This window comes from Alligator mississippiensis, chromosome 3 (genome assembly GCF_030867095.1).
Source record: "Alligator mississippiensis isolate rAllMis1 chromosome 3, rAllMis1, whole genome shotgun sequence".
NCBI lineage: Eukaryota > Metazoa > Chordata > Crocodylia > Alligatoridae > Alligator > Alligator mississippiensis.
In genome coordinates this window covers 61,438,625-61,460,990 of record NC_081826.1, presented here as the reverse complement: position 1 = coordinate 61,460,990, position 22,366 = coordinate 61,438,625, and the positions used below count along the sequence as shown (strand labels likewise).

General features: G+C 39.1%; 1 protein-coding gene across 8 annotated transcripts in view; it reads right to left on the bottom strand.

Moving 5' to 3' along the window:
- NCOA2 (nuclear receptor coactivator 2) overlaps nt 1–22,366 on the bottom strand; it is a 273,200-nt gene that overhangs the window by 66,953 nt on the left and 183,881 nt on the right. For all 8 annotated transcript variants that reach the window (XM_059723987.1, XM_019498601.2, XM_019498602.2 and 5 more), the window contains one exon: nt 2,245–2,348. In XM_059723987.1, the coding sequence (XP_059579970.1) occupies nt 2,245–2,348 (104 nt within the window). The remainder of the gene's footprint in view (nt 1–2,244; nt 2,349–22,366) is intronic.

Sequence of the window (22,366 nt, the reverse complement as noted above, 5' to 3'; positions counted from 1 at the left end):
AGATGTATTTCACCAGGACAGACAGCTGAAACAATAATGAAAACCAACATCCCTTCCTTCAGGGGCATTGCTCTGACAGGGTATCATGCTAGAGACAATGTAATCAGAGGGGAGAAAAAAAGAACAGAACTTCTTTCCGAGGACACAATGGACCAGAGAAAGTTGGGCTCTGAGTTTCTGTTCATTACTGTCTCACTGTCTTCTTCACATACTTTTCTTGCCTTAGACAGGAAGGCTAGGTACAGACATTAAAGAAAGCCCAAGGCAGAATCAACCTAAGTTATGCCGTTTTCTCTAAGTGGTGTAGTTTAGATCAGCAGTGAACAGAACACATGTTCGCCCCTTGGTGGTGGGGGCAAATCTTAGACTGGGCTTCACCATTTTTAAACCAGTCTACATGTGCCGAACTTCAGTTCTGTTATGGGTACAAACTGGTTTTCGATCACTTACACCGGCAAAAGTGTAACATCTGTATCTGACTGGAATGTCCCACCAAAACCAGTGATTATGATGAACTCTACTCACTTTCTTCAACAGGAAAACACGAGGACATCTACATTATATTCTTTACTAGAAACAGACAACTAAGTTCCTAAAACAAATAGCATAACTAGCACGGAGTCCACCGGTACATCCATAATTTTCCTTACTTGGCAAAAGAAAAAACATGTGGACATATCAAGACTGAGGTACATAAAGAGATGGAAAAGACCAAATCATATTTCCTTACACAGAAGCACAGAATATATCTGTAGTCTTTTCACAGTGAATGCTTAACAACTGTGCAATCTTTTATATATCTGTTGCACAAGGGCTTGAACAAAACATATTTCAAAGGAGAAGGAAAAAAGAAACTAAACCGTAATAAATTAATGGTTGGCTAATAAGCAGGCATTTTACCTACCATATTTACTACAATTTACACACAATAGGAGATGGTAGAGGTTTTTTTTAGGCTTAATCTCTTTTTAGCATAATTTCTCTTTTTTTAATCCATGTGATTAAGACAGATTCTTATAATCAAATTAACCGATATATGAGATTAGAATTTTATCCAACAATACAAGAGTTATGAGGCTTAACTCCAATAGTTAGCGAAGAAACCCCCAAACATTCAGTTCAGTGAGCATGTTTAATAAATATTAATTATAGTGTTTATTTAATTAAATTAATGAACTAGCTTTCCAAAGGACAACTTTGATGAACAAATAGGTCTAACCTTTTTGGTTTTGAGTATTTTTAGTGCATTTAGCCATGTGCAGTGCAGAGAACAATATCAACTGTTTGTGTTTTTAATCTAATGAATCATGGAAAGCAGTTCAAATAGATATAATTGGTATAGTTATTACAGTTTATAGCCAGGCTCCTGCTATGTCTTGGGAATACTAGCATAATTTAGATATCTGTCAAACTTGGCTCCTCCAGCTGGACTCAGAACTCTTTTTTTGGTATATATTAACCAATGTTTATCTACCCTTAGAGATAAAGTCTACAGTCAGAATGGGTATTAACTGTTTGCAAAAGACCTAACACAGATAAAACATCAGTACCACAGAGAGTATGAGATAGTAACATTATATATTAGCATCCCAGATGATGCATCTACACAATACATAACAATGATATCAATAGCTCATTTAAAGAGCTAGAGCTTTTAACCATGCTAAGCTAACCAAAAGTTTTATCCGGAAGAATTCTCACAAGTGATTTTTTTAGCATTCTGCAGGGAAAATAATCATACTCCGTATAATGTAATGGCAAAAGTTATTAAGATTGTGGCAATGATGTACAGTTTAAGACGATGCACTCCTTTACAGTGCACATGTATAAATCAATACTAGTATACATCTGAGTGCTCCAAATCTCTCAGGTTTCACAGTGTATAAACTATGTACATATAAACATGCAGAAATATAAAAGACATTTCCTAAAAAACTGAAACATAAATACTATAAAAAAGTCCAGCGATTAAATATATAATCAGTGCTATTCTAATCCTACTGCTCTTGGAATAAACAAGAGGCTTTTCTTCCCCCCACCCCCTAGTAACCTATGGGAATAACAAGCAATAACCTATGGGAAACAGCATAATAATGCCATGATGGCATTTATTAAAACCATACTACTTGACCATTTATTTCAGAGTCAGCCCCAGTTTGTTTTTTTCATTCCAGGACACTCATTTTGTCATTATAGGTAGCAAAATTAATTCAAATACAGTACAATGAAAATTGTGCCCTTCACCTCAAGCATCATTGGTCCAAGTGCATCCTTGTCAATGACACTCTGACCTGTAGATGATACATCTGCTTTTTGTACTTCATCTTCATTGGCTGCTGCAGCTTTTTCTGCAATAAAGAGGACTGCATTAAATAACAGACTAGAAGTATTATGCATTGTCAAGTCTATAGTACGCTGTTACATAGCTACCAAGTAGTCACAGGGCAACGCCATTGCCAGTGAGATTAAAGAGACTTCCATTGTGATACAACAGAAGTCTGACTAGTGTATTATACCCGATTTGACAAGTTATTTTTTAGAACATAAATAAATCAATTTAATGGTTTCATCCTAGTCCCTGGTAGATATTAGACTAAACTATTGGGTATATATACACTATTTAGAATGACACAGGATCTTTATTTACAAAGACCTGATCAGAAACTACACAAGAGTTTCAGGGTGAAAAACATGTATTAGGAGAGCTATCTATAAGAGCTTGCAAAGCTCCTGCCTACACATTTAAAAATAAAATGGAACAGAACATCAGGCTCCACTCCTGAATTTATGCAATGTAAGTAGGCTTGGCACTCCCATTTTCACCCCACCCCAAGCTAAAACAAACATATGAGAAAAGAATTACACTGTAACTCGAAAACTAGTATCATTTACCAATGTGTACATAAAATACATATAACCTTGAGTGCACTGCATGAAAATTACAAACAACCAACAGAAGCAAACAACTTTTGGGGGAGATAATACCACCAGTGACTGCTGACAAGATACATATCAGAATATTTGCTTGTATCTACGTATTTCTATATTGATTAAACATCCAAACCAGAATTCGAGTCAAGATATTTAATAAACTTAATAAGTAACCAAAATTGCACTTACAATTATGACAACCTGTATTAATTATCGTATACTTTTTTTTAAAAAAAACATAATCTTGGCATTTAAAGATACATTCACCAAAAATAATTGAAAAAAACCCCCTATAAAAGAACATACACACTCCACTAGGCTTAAAGTTAATGAAATATGATTAACGGATTGTGTTAATAACTATCAAGTCAAAATACTTTTTATATTGGGAGATCAATACAAACTTATGATCTAAATTAGTTACTGAATATTCCAAACTCCTACAATTTTTAGGTATGCTATTCTACTGTATGTTGTAAATACCTAAAAATATTTAACACAAGACAAATAAAAGTAAACTAAGATTGTTACACTCCCACTCCAAAGTTTATATTTTCTGCATCACTGAATCACCAGAAATCCCATTCTGATAAGAATTATTAAAAATTCCATATGCAGAAGGGCCATTAAGACTTTGCAAAGCACATCTGTGGGAGAAAATTAAAGTATTGCTTACAGAAATTAAAAGGTATCAAAGAAAGACTCAAACCTACAGTATTTTCCATTGACTATTTGAAGCCCTCTCAGATTTTCCTCTGAATTGTTTCCTTGGCAGAGGCTAGGAGGATAAAATGAATGTAGTTACCCTACCCCTCGAGACACAAAGCAAGCAGGAAGATGGTACTTAAAATCCATGGACAGCCCCCAAAATCTGTGAACATCTGTTAGAGAAATAATTCTATGCACCTGGCATAGCCTCATCTTATATTTCTATACCAGTCTGATGAATCTTAATGCGTTAAAATCTATGCACATACACTAATCATTTTACCCATGACTGAAATGCTGCTAGCCTAGGTACACAGGATAAGAGAGGGATGGATAATGGTCATATTACAAAGCAATATAAGAGTAGGGGGATCTGGCAAGGTCTGGGGATGTAGCGTATATACATGCCTGTTCTCTTGCTGATAGAAGCAATCCTTGTTTTCACACCACAAAATAACTGCAATGGCATAGTCTATATTTTTCTAAATAGCACCTTAGCACTTAAATGCTACAGTAGTGAAGGAATTAAATACCCTTTTGAATATCACAGAATTGGAGCTAAATTGTTTATGCCTTTTCAAAGTTGGGATTTTGAGGTTTCAGCTTTTATATAACTATTTTTACTTACCAATTCTTTTGCGATAAATCAAGTCAAAGCCGGGGATTAGCAGGACACAGGCTCTAGGCTAATCAAAATGTTACTGACTTGAGAATTCTCATGGCTAGATGAATGTTTTAGATTAGGGGTTCTGAAACTTTTTGGACTAGGCATCTTTGGTTTAACAGTCTAGGTATTCTAAAGAGCACTGAGAGTGGGACCCAGGTGCAGGATTTTGGGATCTATAAGGTCTATAATCTAACTGAAAAGTAAAATTGAAAAGTAGGTTGTTGTTTATAGTTATATTTGTCTAAGGACATAGACAAGGTTCTTTGGGTAGATGTGATATCTTTTATTATTTAGTTGGTCTAATAAAAGATATTACATCTACCCAAAAGAACCTCGTCTGCAAACTGAAAAGTAAAAACTCATGCAGACAGCTGCTTGATGGCTACCCATCCAAGTATCCTCAGACATATAAGCTCTCTCAACTAAGGGGCAGCTCTGGTTTATGTTCATGAAATTAACGCAAGATCTGGTCTAAGACTGTAGCCAGTGAAGATTTTCATGTTTTACAGTAATTTATCAATTTTTTTATTAAACAATTGCCACATTGGGGAAGCCACAAGCAAATGCAGAGAAAGAACATGGATCTGGAGATATGCAATCATGGAAGGATGGCAGCATTCTATGCTTTTAAATAATGCTTATAAGCTTCTGAAATGCATCACATTTTTCAGAGCTACAGCACATTGACTGAAAAAAAGTTGGAATTTTGTTTTAGGAAAGGATTAAACCAAAACAGCCATACAAATTAACAGTGTTGCCAGCAACCTAGATTTTTATCATGTGATTATCTGTTTCACATAAAGGCCTCAGCTGTCAGAGTCAAGTGTGAATTAAAGCTATCGTTTTCTGAGCATATTTCTAGCCATTATTCTAATGCAAGAAATCTTGAATAAACACTACAGCTTCAAAGAACAAAAAATAAAAATAACACATTTCTTATTAAAGTCTCATGAAATTTAAGCCATTTACTACCTAATCATTTTAATGATTTCTAGAGGCCCTGGCTCATGATCTGTGCATGTTCAGGGTTGACAAAAATGAAATAGATAGCCCAGTCCTGACAAGTCTCTTTCTTGAGAATTGTCTTTAGTCACACAAGTAGTCCCACAGAAATCAATGGGCCTATTTATGTGACTGAATATAATGGGCAGATTTTCCACTGCAGCTGCTCAGGGGAGAGGACAGGAGATCTCAGAGAAGCCAGTTAGGGCTCTGTGATTCTCCCAGCTGTAGCATTTGTTAGAACATCATGGAGACTGCTCATACTTAAAACACTTAGAAAATGTTAAGATCCTATGGCAATGCAGGATTTGAACAGTGGGGCAGGGATGTGGTTCAGTGAGGAGCCATGACCTATGTCAGTAACTAGCTACTGCACAGTCAGTATCACCTAAAAGCCATTTGGTACTTGTCAAGTATACACAAGTACAAAATGACTAGTCAACATCTCATGTAGATGCAGCCACTCTGTTTTAAGTAGTGCAATGATGAGTGCAAACCAGAATCTGATCCTATTCATGTGAAAGTGTTAATTTTGTGCACTTTAAGCAGAATTAATGTAATCTGGAAACAAAACACAAAATAATTATGAACTTTGTTTAGTGAAGAGTTTAGGCTGAGTTAAAAATAAGACAAGACAAGACAAAATAATGGGACTCTTTCAAGACAAACTACTGTGTCAAGTAACCATATATATCTATCTATATCTAGATAGCTAGATGCAATTATGTAGCATTTTAGTAAAATGTGTAGTTTCTATTTTAAAAACTGTGGCTTTTTTAAAACTTCTATTAAGTGTTAATAAGCCAAATGAGGCTGATTAATATTTTTTAAAAGGGAATGTGGTCAGTAGTCAGTCATAAACTACATATATACCCATACATATGCACTAAATATAAATAAAAGTAAAAACTAATTAAAAATATTTTAGCAAATATTCAGCAAGCTCAGCAATGGGAACATCTCATGGTTTAGTTGAAGCCCATTCTAGATTCATACAAATAAACCTGAAGGTTATCACGTTCACTTAGTCAGAATTCTGAAACTGAAGGAACAGTAGCTAAGGGCAATAATTTAAAATGTCTTGGAACATTTTAACATAGAAAACTTTTTATCATCTTATTTACTGCTTCTAATTCTCCCCCTTCCTGAAATCGTTTGGGTACCTTTATCCCTGTCAGATAAATAGCCCATAAAAGGATGAGCTCGCTCTTGCTCTGCTCCCTCATCCCCCTTTTTCTAACACCATATCCATACAGATGCACAATCCTGACTGGATGAACAATGTAATGGTTCCTTTTCGTCTTTTTTTTTTTTATGCCTTCCCCTTTTCCTCAATGAAATGGCTTTGAGGAACAATCCCTCCTTGACCACTCTCTCCCTTACAATACAGAAATCCAATCCAAATTAATGAGATTTCCATTTTCAAAGCAAAGGACAAAACCTCAGTTTTTTCAAGGACTATGTTAATATGAGTCACACTACGAAAGAAAAGAAAAAGATTTGCATCAATATTTTCTTTATGTTTATTTTCCCCGTAGCAGTAATTATTATGCATGCTTCCTAGTAGAACAAAAGAACAAAAAGAGAGAGGTGAATGAGGAGGCCTTAAACAAACAGCAATACAAGTGTTCTGAACATAAGCGTGGGGAAAACAGACAATAGATTTGAAAAACATCCAGTGTAGTGCACTCTACAACACAAGCATCATGGTGCACATATCTGAAACTGATATTTCAGATTTTTCTTCTCCTGCCAATACAGCAGCACTACAGATGATGTAAAAAACAAACAAACAAACAAAAAACAAAAAAAACCCCAAAACAAAAAAAAAACCCTAGGCAAAAAATTAACTGTAAAAGATCATTTCTGAGCAGTTACATACAATTTATTCTTTCCATCTTTTCCAAGAGATGTTATTAAAATGTCACGTCCATCCAAGATCACATATCCTTATTTACTGAAATAACAGATTGGAAGTATGAACAGAGACTTTTCTTGTAACTAAAACCAGGTTTCTTTCTCCATAGGGAAAACAGCCAGGACTTAGGAGGCTTCCCCATAATTGTACCAACTGAATCAACATCATCACAAGCACCCATCACTTGAAGGTGACTTAAATATGACATTTCAGAATTTGCATTGAATTTTACTATGCATTTGCTTTTAAAGCATTTAATTTTTCTCCATTTTCTTGGATTTGTTTATGTATTAGCTAACCATTTGTGCATAGTATGTTCATATTTTGTTAACTAATTTCTCACACAGCAACAAGGGGAAGAAGAAAAAAGGAAAAAAAAAGGAAAACATGATTACAGATGCATAAAAATTGGTAGAGGACAAAGGCAGATGGAGGATCCCAAACTAGCGCTCTCTCATTTAAAAAAAAGAAACTAACTGAACTCCTAATTAAGTGCCCTTTTAAATGTCAGATTGCAAAAGATCCATTTATAAACACACTAAAACAAATTATATTGACTGTAGCACAGGCTATACAAGAGACAGTTGGCTCCATATTTGCAAAAGAGAAATTGTTTTTAGATTAGAGGCTGGCAAATATGATACAGAGTGAAGCAAAGCAATAAAGAATTTACAGGTTATTCAGATACGTGGTTAACCACAGGGACCACAGTTTTTCTTGTAGTTGTATTATTCAAAGCATTAGAATCTTTGACTAAAATGAAACCTACACCCTTAGGAGTATTTGTTAATCCTGGGGTGGGCAACTTATGGCCCGTGGGCTGGATGTAGCCCACAAAGCCATCTGATTCAGCCCATGGACATGGGGCTTTGGTTGTGGGTATTCTCCCTGTGCTGCTGTGGGAAAAGTGGTGGCTGGGTCCTAGCACCTGCTTCCATTGGCCTCTGACCCAAACTAGGTCAACCCAGCCCAAAGTACTTGAACAAAAACAAATTTGTTTTCTTAGAAATCTACCAATCTTTCACTAGATTTATGTCAAAGAAATCATAACTTTGCTTGTAACCAATTTTATAACTGAGGTGGCAATTTCTGCCCCTCCCCCATGCATACAACTACCTATGATTTAGGGAAGTAATTATAAAGTGAGGTTCACGGTGTACGTTACAGCACAGAGTAAAGAAACCGTTAGATTAATATGCACATTTTCTAATCAGAAACTTGAGATCAGGTATTTTAGTTTAAAAAAAAACAAATAACCTATGCAATATCTCAGAAAGGTTTTAAGAGGTAAAACAAGGGAAAATTATGCATCTGCACTGAACTAAAATTAGAAAAGCTGCCATATGGCTCTGTGAAGCCAGCAGCACATTCTTATTCATTAGGAAGCATTCTGCTAACATAAAAACACAAGACCTTCCTGTGCTCTCCAAATGTGTTTATCTTTTCAACATTAATGCACTATATATCATCAGGCTGCTGAAATCTCCTGCAGTGCATATTAAAAAAGCACAGCTGCACTTTTTCTCAGCACGTTTACTCACTGTGAGGAGTCTAAGAGCAATGCTTTGCCTCTAGTCCTTTCCTGACACACGGCCCTCTTGTTAGCAAATCATGGTTCTCCTTTAGCCTGAAGAAACAGGCTGATAGCCCAATCCCAGCGCAACCATAATATCAGACTTCTGGTTCCTCCACAGCCCCCACTTAATTACTGAGAACGCAAAAGATTTTGTTTCGCTTTTACCACTGGTGATCTACGATGACTTTAAAACAGCATATGACACAGACTTAGTTAACAGAAGTTTGAAAGCTGTAACTTAATTATTCACCAGAGAGCAGTGATAGCACTCTGCGTATAACACTGAATACCATATTCTTTTCAGAATTTCCATCATACAATTGGCTTGATTAGCTTTTTTCCCCTCATACTGGGAAAAGCATCTCCTATAAGTATTAGCAGCATAATACATCTTTCCTCCCCACAAATACACAAAATGTAGCTATAATTTCATGCATTCTTTCAAATTTTGGGAAATTTCTCATTTTAGAAAAAAAATGATATAATATAGGGTTTCAAACTTTCCAACACTCCCTGAAAATATAATTTTGCATTTGAAAGCTTGCTACATTTTTGGACATCATAACGTAACTGTTAAACATTAATACAGCTTTCCAAGTTGCATTATCCTGAATCCCCACCATGGTGGGTGCAGTTTTTTATTTTGTTTTGATCTACTCAGCATTAGTTTCCACTCCACATGTACAACTGCCTGATGACACCCTATCCTCAGGCACAATCCGTACCCTCCCAACAAAATGTGGCACAACAAGAAAGAGCCCCTGGGGCCCAGACTCTGGGCCCTCTCTGCTCCATCCGTGCTGCCCCAGTGCCATTCTGCTGGGATCATTTGACCCCAGCAGACTTCCTGCCCCTTGGGCAGGGGCTGGACCCTATGATCTTGCGAGGTCCCTTCCAGCCCTAATGTCTGTGAAATCTATGAAAAAAGGTTAAAGTGGAAGTGTAGATGGAGACAGAAGTTAAGGAAGATGAAATGAAACTCACCAAGAATGAAATCCAAGCCAAAGTTGGGGTAATGTAATAGACACACTGGGTCTGTCAAAGGTAGCTTGGGCTGTAAACTAGAAATTCAAGTCCCAGAATTTCATCTCCTCCTCTGCCTCAGAATGAGGAATGAAGAAGGGATGCATTCTCCAACCCAGACCCTAAAATCTTCAGTGACTAGGTGGGTGGCAAATTGGTTTAAGGGTCACACAGAGACAGCAGTGGTGGATGGGTTGATATCAACCTGGAAAGATGTGGGCAGGGGAGATCCGCAAGGCTCGGTCCTTGGACCAGTGTTATTCAGTGTCTTCATCAATGACTTGGACGAGGGCATGGAGAGCACTCTGTCCAAGTTCGCATATAATACCAAATTATGGAGCAAAGTTAACACACTAGAGGATAGGGAATGGATCCAGGTGGATCTGGACAGGTTGGAAAAATGGGCAGAATGAAATAGGATGCAGTTCAACAAAGAGAACTGCGAAGTGCTGCACCTGGGCAAAAAGAACCACCAACACACTTACAGCCTGGGGCATAACCTTCTCAGCAGCACAGCAGCGGAAAGGGATCTTGGAGTCATAGTGGACTCCAAGATGAACACGAGTCGGCAACGTGATGAAGTGATCAAGAAGGCTAACCACACTTTATCATGCATTAACAGGGAGGTCCAGGGAGGTGATGCTTCCCCTCTATACAGTACTGGTCAGACTGCAGTTGGAGTACTGTGTCCAGTTCTGGGTGCTGCACTTCAAGAGGGATGCGGAGAATCTTGAGAGGGCTCAGAGGAGGGCCACTCGTATGGTCAGAGGCCAGCAGGCAAGGCTCTACGAGGAGAGACTGAGGCACCTGATCTTTTCAGACTTCACAAGAGAAGGCTAAGAGGTGATCTTGTGGCTGGCTGTAAATTTATCAGGGAAGGGCAGCAGGGAATAGGAGATGCTCTATTTACTAGGGCACCCCCTGGAATAACTAGGAACAATGGCCACAAATCGACGGAGAGCAGATTTAGGTTGCACATTAGAAAGAATTTCTCTACAGCAAAGGTTGGCAGAACCTGGAATGGGCTTTCAAGGGAAGTGGTGCTCTCCGCTACCTTGGGGGTCTTCAGGAGGAGACTGGACAAGCACCTAGCTGGGGTCGTCTGACCCCAGAGCTCTTTCCTGCCCAGGGCAGGGGGTCAAACTCAATGACCTACTGAGGTCCCTTGTGACCCTAATAGCTATGAATCTATGAAAACCCAAACTATTTCCCATTAAAAAGAAAAGCAACAACATTAATTTCTTTTCCTGTCAGGTCATCAATAATATCTTTATCAGTAAAGGCACAGAAGGTCTACTGGCATTATGACCTGTCAATGAAACCACGGTAGTTGAAAATCAATGGTAAGGGACCAAGTTACTCAGAAACCCCTTCTCATCCTATGCTCAGTTGTGAACAGTGGTAATCCTTGAGGCTAGCTTCTATATGGGAGAACATTCATTATGAAGACCTCTGGAATCCGGAATTCACTTCCTTCCTTGGTCCACAATAGTCTGCATTTTTTACCTCTGGGATATCCTGCAATGTCCATTGTTTTTCCTCAGGGAATTGGGAAAGAAAGATAAGGAGGGGTAGCAGGGGATAATTTTATTATTATAGAATTATTATATGGTACTTAAATGTTTATTGAGGTGTTTGAGTAGCTTCACTGCAAGCTGAGTGAAACATGCTTTTTATTACAGTGTACTCCATTTAACTGCATAGCCTGAGGATCCAAAATAGGCTATGCACTTACACAGAACGTGCATTTATCAGAACTTAAGGTAAACACAGCTCATAAGGTATGAAACAATCCATCCGAACCAGTGCTGTGGTATCAGCAGACCTGAAACTGATTAGCTCCCACCATTTTCAAAGTTTCTAATAGCAGCTCTGAAACTTGCTGTCAAAAGCTTTGAAAAATGGCAAGGGTTAGTCAGTATCAGGGCTGGGAGCTAGTTAGTTTTAGGGCTGTTATTTCCTGTCATTTTCAAGGCTCCTAATAGCTATGAAAGTGACTAGCTTCTGTCAATTTCAACATGTGCAACAGCACCCTTTGACAGCTGCTTCCTCTTCACTATTTCTGGTACCAATTATTATGCAGTTAAACGGAGCACAATCACATTATAACACTTCAGAGCAGCACCAAAATATGCTACGTACTTAAGTGGCTTGTGCATCTATCCTATATGCAGATAACTACTGCCTGTTGTAATGTAAACAATAGGAAAAATATTGGGACTGGCATCATATTATGCTGGTAAGCACATTCTGCACTTATCCAATATACGTATTATTACTGGTGTACATCATATTATAAAGTTATTATTATCTAAGAGCACTCAGGTTGCCCCCTTGGCGTTTTACAAGTCAAAAGAACATAAAATAAAAATCAACATTTTTGCTTTTACAGGTCCCTAACCTCATTTGGGACACTATGAATTCAAAGATCAGTCCTGCAGCTAAGTATAGGGTTAGTTATGTTGAGAAGAGTAGGAAATAAAAAAAAAAAGCCTAAAAGTATCACTAAGGATGATAACAGCATGGGGCAATTTCTACCCAAAGATCTGTTTCCAGAAAAATGCAGAGAACTTGGAGTTTTCCATGATCATGTGAAATCACAGGAGCCAAGCATTTTCTTGGACCAGAACCCAAATTTGCTTTTGCTGTTGCATAACATCATTTAGAATAAAATGTTTCCCTTGTCAAAGGTAACCAGGGGACATATTTTAAAAAGTTACTCTTTTTTTGCTCTTTTTTAACAAAATAAATGTTGGTACAATACTATATTTGTAAGAGTTTGTGCCTACAATTCAAGATATTTGAGATGTTTTAAGTACCTTGCAGGGTCCTCAAATCAGGTACTTAGATATCTACAGGTATCAAATGCAGGCACTAGGAACTGAAAGCACAGTATTTGCACCCGCTGTTCTGGGGCTACAAAAAAGGAAAGCTGCTGGAGACTGATCAAAATGAAACAAAAAACAGGCATCCATACCTTGCATAGAGTTGCCTTGAATTTACTTTGTCACTGATTAACCCTTCTGTAAATAAAATTCAAAGCATCAGAGGCAAGAACTTAGATTTAGAAGACATTTTACTTCTGCTAGTAAGAATCATTGAGACAGAACTTCAAAATCCTCACTATATAAACTGATTACCTTTACGTAGCATGACCATATGAGACCATAGGAAATCCGGGACATATGGTCACCCTCTACCTTTACATAACAACAAAATGTTATGTAAAGGTTTATCTATCATTGGTAACTTAAAATCTGTTCTATTTACTTGGCTCTGTTTCAACAAAATTTAATAAAAAGTGCCAAACTAATTGACCTTTGCTTTGATACACTAAAAACAAATATTTGGCATCCCTTAGCCTAAAAATGTAATTATTTTCCTTGGTATGCACTGCCTTGAGACAGAAAACTATAGTTGTATTTTTTGGCATTTGTAATTTTCTAAGTGTCAGGCACTTATTTAATGAACAATCTAATCTTGCTTTTATAATTCATCTTGAAAAGTAGTACTAAGATAAATGTCCAAATGGCGACAGCCCATAGGTCTTCTATGCGTTCGGCTAAGATGGTATTTTCAATTATATAATATGGCAGGATCTGATAATTTTTTCAAAACAAGGTTCCGACACTATCCCAAGAACAAAGCCTGACCTTCAGGATGTTAAGAGCTCTCCATTCAGTTCTTTGGAACATAACAACCCAGAAGAGTTTTGAAAATAAAAATGTGAAGGTCTTTAGACTAGAGTTCACAGATCCAACTGCCAAGCTATTTAAACATATAGGTTTCCTAAACTTGGGCCAAGAAAACATACTCTGAAGGAACATCAATACAACAAGACTCTTCAGGTCTCCACTCCTCCACAAAGAAGTAAATATTAGGATGAAACATTATTCCATTTCTTTAAACATCATTTTAACAGGATTTTTAAAAAATTCAAAAACACTGTAGATAAATATACAGCACACTAGGTTAGGGGTTGGCAACCCCCAGCACATCGTGCCAGAGTATGGCATGCAAGGCCATTTTGCTTGGCATGCCATAGCTGGCCCGGGCTCTGGGCAGCTGCCACCAGGCACAGAGCCTGGGCTGCTCGTAGTAGGCAGCTGAGAGGCTGCAAGCAGCCCGGGATCTATGGCAGTGGCGACTGCGTGTGCACCTCTGGGAGGATGGTAGGGAGGGACCTGGGGCAGCGCAACCCTGTCCCCTCCTCTGTTGTCTGCCTGGAGGCATGCATGCAGTCGCTGCTACCATGGAGGTGGTGCCAGTGCTCCAGAGCCTGGTGCAGCTGTTTGCACCCTGTCCACTGCCTGCTGCAGCTGCCCAGAGCCTGCACCAGCTGTGCAAGGCAGTTGAGGGGCTGCAAACAGATGCCCTGGGCTTTGGAGCCCTCCTGCTGGTGGCATGGAGCTGGTGCCAGGCCCAGTGCAGCTGCATGCAGCCTCCTGGCTGCCTGTCACATGTAGCCCGGACTCTGGGCAGCTGTAGTAGGCGGTGGACAGGCTGCAAACAGCTGCACCAGGCTCTGGAGCCCTGAAACCAGCTCCATGCCAGCAGCAACTACATGGGCCCCTCCCCTGCCATCTGCCTGGAGGTGCACATGTAGCTGCCACCAGCAACGAGAATCAGGCCCCCATGGCTCCCTTGCAGTCTGCCCCTGGCATGCCAAGCTGAGGTATAGATCAGGGTTGGGGTGTTTTTGGCACTCTGGCCAAAAACATTGCCAAACCCCACACTAGGTCATAAGCTATGATACACAAGATTTTCTCTGTGACTGTTGCAAGCAGAACACTTTGGCATGCAAATCGTTCAATAGACCTGACATGGTTAATCAAAAAAAGACATTATGCTGCATGGGCTCCCTAAAATGCACATGAGATGGACAAACAGAGAGAGAGAGAGAGAGAGAGAGAGAGAGAGAGAGAGAGAGAGAGAGAAATTCCAGCACTGATTTACAGCCCAGACTGGAAAGTAGAAGATTGAAGATGATTGAGAAAGAAGAAAAACTAGGTTAATCAAAGTTAAAAAAGGTGTTCCTGCTAAGGAAATATCATTGCTACCACCCCCGAAAAAGCACCTGTTAGACTTTGGCATAATCGCTAAATGAGAAATTTTAATGCACAGGCCCCATGATGCTTCAATTAAGAACATTTTTTATATTATATCCACAGTTACTGTGCTCTACTTCATCCAGTAATTTTTAAAGAATGAATAGTCTGCTGTGCAGATACTGTAGGCTATTAACATAGTATTCTGACATATGACTTGAAATGGAAATGTATTTCCATTCTAATCACAATGTAGAACTTCTGTTTATCTGGCTGCTAAGCAGTACACCCAGACAAAGATTCTTTAATCTTCACAGATGTCCAAATATATTCACCTGTCCTGTCAGAGTTTAAATGACGGCTGCTGAAGCAGATGGGTATAAATGGGTACCTACTGCAACAGCTACTACCTTGGTTACCACTTAAAATTAGGTGCAATAGTTTCCAATGTTCTTGTACAAAGTGATGAAGTAGTTTTCTTTGGCTTTAGTCACTACTTGAATGGCAGAATCTTTCAGGCATAGCACAAACAGAAAAACAGTGAAAACCAAAGAGCTCTGCTTTATCTATTTCCTTAGGGTCCTTTATCATCTTTCCTGTGACAGGAAAGCTTGACCTACCTTGAAAATGAACAGCACACCCACACTTAAAGAACTATGGAAAAGCTCTTTTAATCACTGATGACTGAGGGCTAGACCTGCAAAAGGTCTCAGACTTTGTGACACTGAACTCACAATGCGTAACTCTCACAGTTGACTCACAGAATTGAAGCTACTTGCCCTGAGCTCCTTATAGAACTCATGGAATGGGATTCACAATAGCCAGCAAGTAGAGAGCTGCCAAAGCTAGTCAAGGGGAAGTATAGAATAGAAGAACATGTCTTAAATCCCACCACTCTCAGGGATTTAAGCAACTAACTCTGAGCTGCAGAGAGGCACCTGTCAGATTTGGATTCACAACTGGAAACCTTTGCTTTGAGCAAGACCTCTTAAGTCATTCCCTTTGAAACTGGAGTAGAGATCATTTTTCTTTTAGTCCACTAAGAGGTGGTGGTGGTGGTGGACTTTTGGAAAATAATTAATGGTTACAGCACTTCAGAGAGAACATGGAAGACTGGATACAGTGCCTCCTCTGCCTAAGCAGCATTCATCTCTTGCTATAAGCAACTAAATGTAGGCTGTTTACGGATGAGGATGCTCAACATCCCTTCTTTTGAAATAAAAGATACCAGTTTCAGTAGGATACAGGAGGGAACCCGACTGTAAACTCAGCGACTAGGGCAGTCATTCTCAACTAGGGTAGCCCAAGGATCCTTAAGGATGATGTGAAGTGCCACACAATATTAGCACTGCTGGTGCGCAAATACTTACATGTCATTCACAAGGTAAACACAGAGGCTGCATCTCCACAAGGGGATATGCATTTCCCTGGTGGCTGTGGCATATATTTGTGCCAGCGCACAAATTTCAAGTGGTGCATGCTGCCGCCACATGTGCCACCCCACTTCTCTGGCACAGTTTTTTTTGGACCCTGGGAGATCTTGGTGTCAAAATACCCATTACGCTGCAAATTAGCAGGATAGCAAACATGTGCATGTGTGGCGCATGTGGTTTGTGGCACCACAGATGGGTTTGTGGTGCCATAAGCCACAGATACATGCTTGTCTGGACACACCAAGAGGTTTCAAATAGGAATACGCTGTGTTAAACATTCTGCCCTGTTGTGGTCTAAGTTCTTTGCAACAAAAAAATGGCTTTATTTTTTCTCATAGTCAAAAAGTAAGTGAAATTAGTTTTTCAAATGGGGTGCCACTAAATTTTTAGAAGTTATGGAGCTATGTATTGAGTCTAAAAAGTTCGAGAATCACTAGATTAGGGCCAGTGACCTCAGGGGGAGACCTGGATTCCCATCCTTGCACCGAGGACTCAAAATCCAGGGTTTTCATCTCAAGCAAGTGTCCTACTTATTGGGTGTCTACACGTGACACTATGCTGCCTTAGTAATACACTATAGCAATGTAGTGTCAGTGAGCAGCACAATCCACGATGCTGCAGCAACCTCACCGTAGCAACGGGCTCCCTCCTTATAGTGCATTCCTACAGTGATGTAGGAGCTAAAAATAATGATGAGCTGCTAGCACAACACAGTACAAACTGTCACTGTGCCATCATTTAGTACTTCCAAGAGAAAATATTAAATGACAGTGCATTACCAAAAGGTGTTGCAGGGACCCATGTAGATGCATCCATTGGGTTGGAGGCTTAATTATTTTTTAATTACTATTGAACACAGGGGGTGAAGGGCCCCCTGCCTAGAACAGCTTACAGCCACCCGGTAACTACGGTATTCTCTTTGGAGATGGGAGACTTGGGTTGAAGCTCCCTGAAAGGACACTGAACTCTGGTCTCCCTCATCCTAGGTGAATTGTTGCAACTGCTGAAAAGGTCACCATCACCACAAGTAACCACAGCTGCTTCTATTTTGTGTGGCATTTACTCCTGTAGGCATTTGTTAGGCACACTCAAGACTCGTCTACCAGAAGAGATCCTATGAACAGGTGGCTAAGAAGTTCAAGGATCTCAGTTGTGAGATAGACACCAAGCTGCTCACACTTGCCATGTTGGAGGCAGCTCTGGGCATGCATAGAAGCACAATTTTTCTTCCTTTGACTAACTTTATTAGTAAAAACTTAGGTGCCTGCTGAACTTAGATGGTTAATGGATTAGTGCAAGTTTTGAAGATCTCACACTTCAGCACTCTTTCAGCCACTTAAACTCTCCTTAAGTACTTCTGTGGATCTGGGTCCATGGAAATAGCTAGTAAAAGCCCAGAGTTGTTGAGATTAAAGATATATGCCCTATTGTTTGAGCCTCACAAAGAAATAGTGATTCTCTAATAAACACCCTAGATATTAAAAAAATAAAAATAAAAAGGGAAGCAACAGGATTATGGCAGCACTAACCTGAGGAAGCCAGGCTGACAATGACACATTTAACCTCCTTTGTGAGTCAATGAAAAGAAAGTCTGAGGGAAGAAAGGTTTTTGCTGTGGCATTACTGTATGGCAGGCAAGTCGCCCCCTCCCACACTCTCCCCTCCCCTCCCCCATGTTTATTGATCAAGTTTAAGTTTTACACTGTTCAAACACTACCTATTTTGAACACCAACTACAATGGCCCAAACAAACTGTACTTTAAAGTTTAATTAAGATTCATCATCTCTAGAAGCTAGAAATTGGTGTCTCAAACCGTATATTAAAACCTTAATAGCAACATAATAATTCTTAATATTGATCATGCAATGCTCTACAAGTTATCTGCAGAGAGCGCCACATTCAGCAGAATTGCTTTAGGGCTTCAAAAAAGCATGTTATAATAGAAAGTAGACCCAAGATATATCTAAGTAGCTGCACAGAAAACAATGATAAAGGGGAAAACTGGCATAATTATGATGAGCTAGCCCCTACACCATAGTTAAAGCTGTATTAAAGGAAAGGAAGACTAACAACTGAGGAAGGAGTGAAAACAAATATGGGAAGCTGAAGGGACAAAGGTTGGGTTTCGCAGATTCACAGATTGTTAGGGGCTGGAAAGGACCTTGTAGATCATTGGGTCCAGTCCCCCTGTACCAAGCAGGGTTTAAGTGGGGGGAAAAAGGTGGCTCAAAATTCCTCAAGATGAGAGAAAGAGATAGTAAGAGAGAAACAAAATACAACATAGAATTGCTAATGACATGAAGCACTGCTTCAGGAGAAGTCAAGTTAGATACTAGGAAATAACAAAGGATAGAAAGCTTGACTCAGATGCATACAGATAAGAAAACTAACTGGGTATGTACAAGAAGAGGAAAGAAAGATGCATTTATACCAGCACTGAAATGCTAAAATGCTTCTATTTTTCCTCACCTTAAAAAACCCAACAAAAACAACAAACACACAAAGTGTCTTGAGTCCTCCCATCCACGTGTTTCTTTGTCTTTTCCTTTCATTTCCAAGTAACTGCCAAAAGATTTTGAAGAATCATTTGTTATGTTGCTATGAACTAACCCTTTCAGGTTGGGCATGAGCTCTCTCTCAGGTCAGCGCAGAACATGTAATCTCTGGAAGATAGATTTTGCTAAAGGAACGTTGAAATTGTAACCTGCTGCAAGTCTTGCTGGGTATTAGTGCCAGAGAATAAAACGTTTCCCTCAGAAGAGGAAGAAACCATAGATTAATATATTTTAAGATTAGAAGGGACTATTACCATAATCTAGTCTGACCTCCTGTTTAGTATACACAAATGATTTCTTTGAGCTAAAGCGTCTTTTAAAGTATCTTGATTTAAAAGTTTAGGTGGCACAGAAACTATGATCTCCCTGAGCAAGTTTGTTTCACTTCATCTCCTCTATCTGAGGAATGGTGTTCAAAGTTGGATACTGATTCTGACAGAATAAAAATACGTATTTGCAGAACATAAAAATAAACATTTAGGAGAGAGTGGGATGTGGAGATGATTTTCCTAATTTGCATTGAGTGGTTTAATTTGGGAATTAGGATGCTGTGGGTGTCTTGTGAAGTCTAAAAACATGTGCCAAGAAACTGCTTTGTATTCATTTGTCAGTTCTGATATTGATAAAAAGAAAACTAGACCAGTCTGGAGATCTGGACATAGGATCTGGACATAGCATGTTAGTCTCAGCTGACAAATGACTGCACCTCTGCCTAAGAATATTCAATGGTAAACTCACCAGCAGCAGATAATGCAGCAAGCAAATGATGTTCTTCCATGCTCTTTTTCTCCTGGAACTGTCACCTACGTGATTTTTCAGTTTAGGGCCTCTGAGTTTGTGCACACACAAGCTACAACAAACAAATGAAAGTTTGCCAAATTCACAGCTTTTATTTTAGTACCAGTCTGACTATGGATCCTTTTTTCAGCCTATAGGTCCACACACAGACCTATACTGAAAAAAATAAATAAATGGGTGTGATTTCAAAATTAAAGTAGTCATTTGGACTCCAGTTTGCCTGAAAATGAGCCCTAATCAAAAATCCTTTAAGATGCAATGGACCCACAAATTTTCATGGCTGAAAAATATGACATAGCAGGATGCTTCCTTTCTACTCCCTCTTTTAAAAAGAAATATGGTATTTTGGGAAAGTGAAGAGCCAACGTTCAAGTTGTAATCAAAAGCATAAAAGTCGCATGAGAAAAGCCATAGTAGATGAACCTATTTTGACGGAGGCATCATCACTACCATGAAGAAACAAATTTGCTATTCTGTAAAATAATCCCCACCAAAATAACGTGGTTTAAATTAATGACAAGACTTATTTTAATTAGAAGCTTATGCAACATGCTACCAAGACTTACATGCTGAACATATTAACAATTTGCACTGGGGATTTGGGCACCATAAAGTTAATTTCTCTTATATTTCATACTTTTCAAGACTAACAAAGGCTAGTAAGACAGAAACTAAATCTCTTGTTCTATACATTTGATTCACACAATGTAAAATGTTAAAACATTTTTATAGCACTACATGCACATTTATAGTAACATTAATGTTTGGCACAATACACCATAGAAGCTCTCTGGGTTTCAGGTTCATGATGACTTGGTACTTGTGGAAGCAGCACAAAGGCAAGACACTTCCTTGGCAATTAAAGGTAACTCCCCATGAGGTTTGCTACATTTGTATGTATCACTGACTCCATTCTAAACAGTAGAAATGACTGAAAAAGGAGGAAGAGAAACCTCTCTCTCCCCCACAAGACACTTAACTTGCCTTTTATGGATGAAGAAGAATAAAAAGGACAGTGAATATTCTAGGAAGACTAGATGTTAAAAACAACAAAACACCTTCATTATACCATTCCATCAAATTACAGAACAAAATGCTTTAGATATACCCAAACAGCATGGTAAATATAGAAAAGCAACCTGAACCCTCTAGCATCCTAAAAGGTACAGCAGCACTGAAACACTATAATTTCAAGATTAAGCTCCTTGGATCAGGCTTTCAGCTCCAACCACACAACATAAATGACAAAAACAAAAGCAGAAAAGGCAAAAAAAGGAGAGAGTAGATTTCTGTCCTTCAAATATCTTACATTCATGCTCTACTAGTCTTGAATGATTGCCTCTGTTTGATATTTAACAATTATGAAAGAAAAAAAGAGCAAAACGGGGAAAGATCAAAGAAAAGCAAAACACAAGAAGGATGCAGTACAAATAATTGAGTTTTCCCAGAATACCATGCCAATAATTGCTATTCTGACTTGGAAAAAAACCACCATTCTCTAAGAATATAGGTTAATTCTTTTCTCTTCAAGTTTAATGCATGGCACACTTCTGATCTTAAGCTGTATACTGAGTTGCTAATAAAAGAGTGGGTATATGTCAGTGACGAAAATTAAAGTAGCTGAAAAGCCATGTTTTCCATTTCAAATGTATTGACTGGTCGGCTTAACTGATAACATGACGTTCCTGAAGCATTCTAGTAATGTTTATTCTTGACCCATGGTAATTTCTATACTGTACAAGTGACTGAGAGTATAGAATAAAATACCCTACAACCTAATACAGTGGTTTTTGACCTGTGGTCTGTCGACCCCTGGAGGTCCACAGGCTATGTCCAACAGGTCCGTTAAAGATTACTATGATCAATCAAAGTATGTGAATACCCACACTTATAATTTAAAGGGGTCTGCACCTCCATTTTTCATATTTTAGGGGTCTGCAAATGAAAAGATTGAAAACTACTGACCTAGTGCGAACCTCTTTACATGTACTTTGTTTCTGTATCCGCTGCCTTAAGCAAAAACCAAAATCAAACAGATCTTCCACTAAATTAGATAACAAGGCAAGTTAACAATGTCATTTTTATTAGGAAAAATGAGTAGTGTCATGGGGTGGGGTCCCTAGGGACAGCTACGATGTCCCTAGGGCCCTGTGACCTTGCCAGCTTCACCCCATGAGCGCCTTCTATTCTCGCCTGCCATGTCTTGATGGTTAAGAAAATAGATGGTAGATAGAGAGACTGCCCTCAAGGTGCTGGTGGACCACACTAAGCCATGTGGGTTCTTAGACCCCTTGCTGGGTCCCTCTCTAAGCAAGTGCCTTGAGAGACGCTCCAATCCTTATAGGCTAGATGCATGACTCCAAAAAAGTCCCTTTATCACGCCCCATACCTTGCAGATGGTATTCAAACGTTGTCCCTCTGAGGCCTTGATATAGCTCAGCCTCTCTTTGTCACTGGGCTCTCTGCATCCCTGTCTCTGCACCCTCACTGGTGCTGGGCTCTGCACAGCCCCTTTGTCACTGCACCCCCTGGCACTGCACCTGCTGGCGCTGGGGTCTCCACGCTGTAGTGTGCCCCAATGGGGCTGCCTCCTCCCCAGTAGACTCAGCCCAGTCCACCAGTTTAAATAACAGAAAACACCAACCCCTGTGCTATAATGTAATACAAATAGTGCAGAGTGCACTCTGTCCCTTTAAAAGAGGCAAC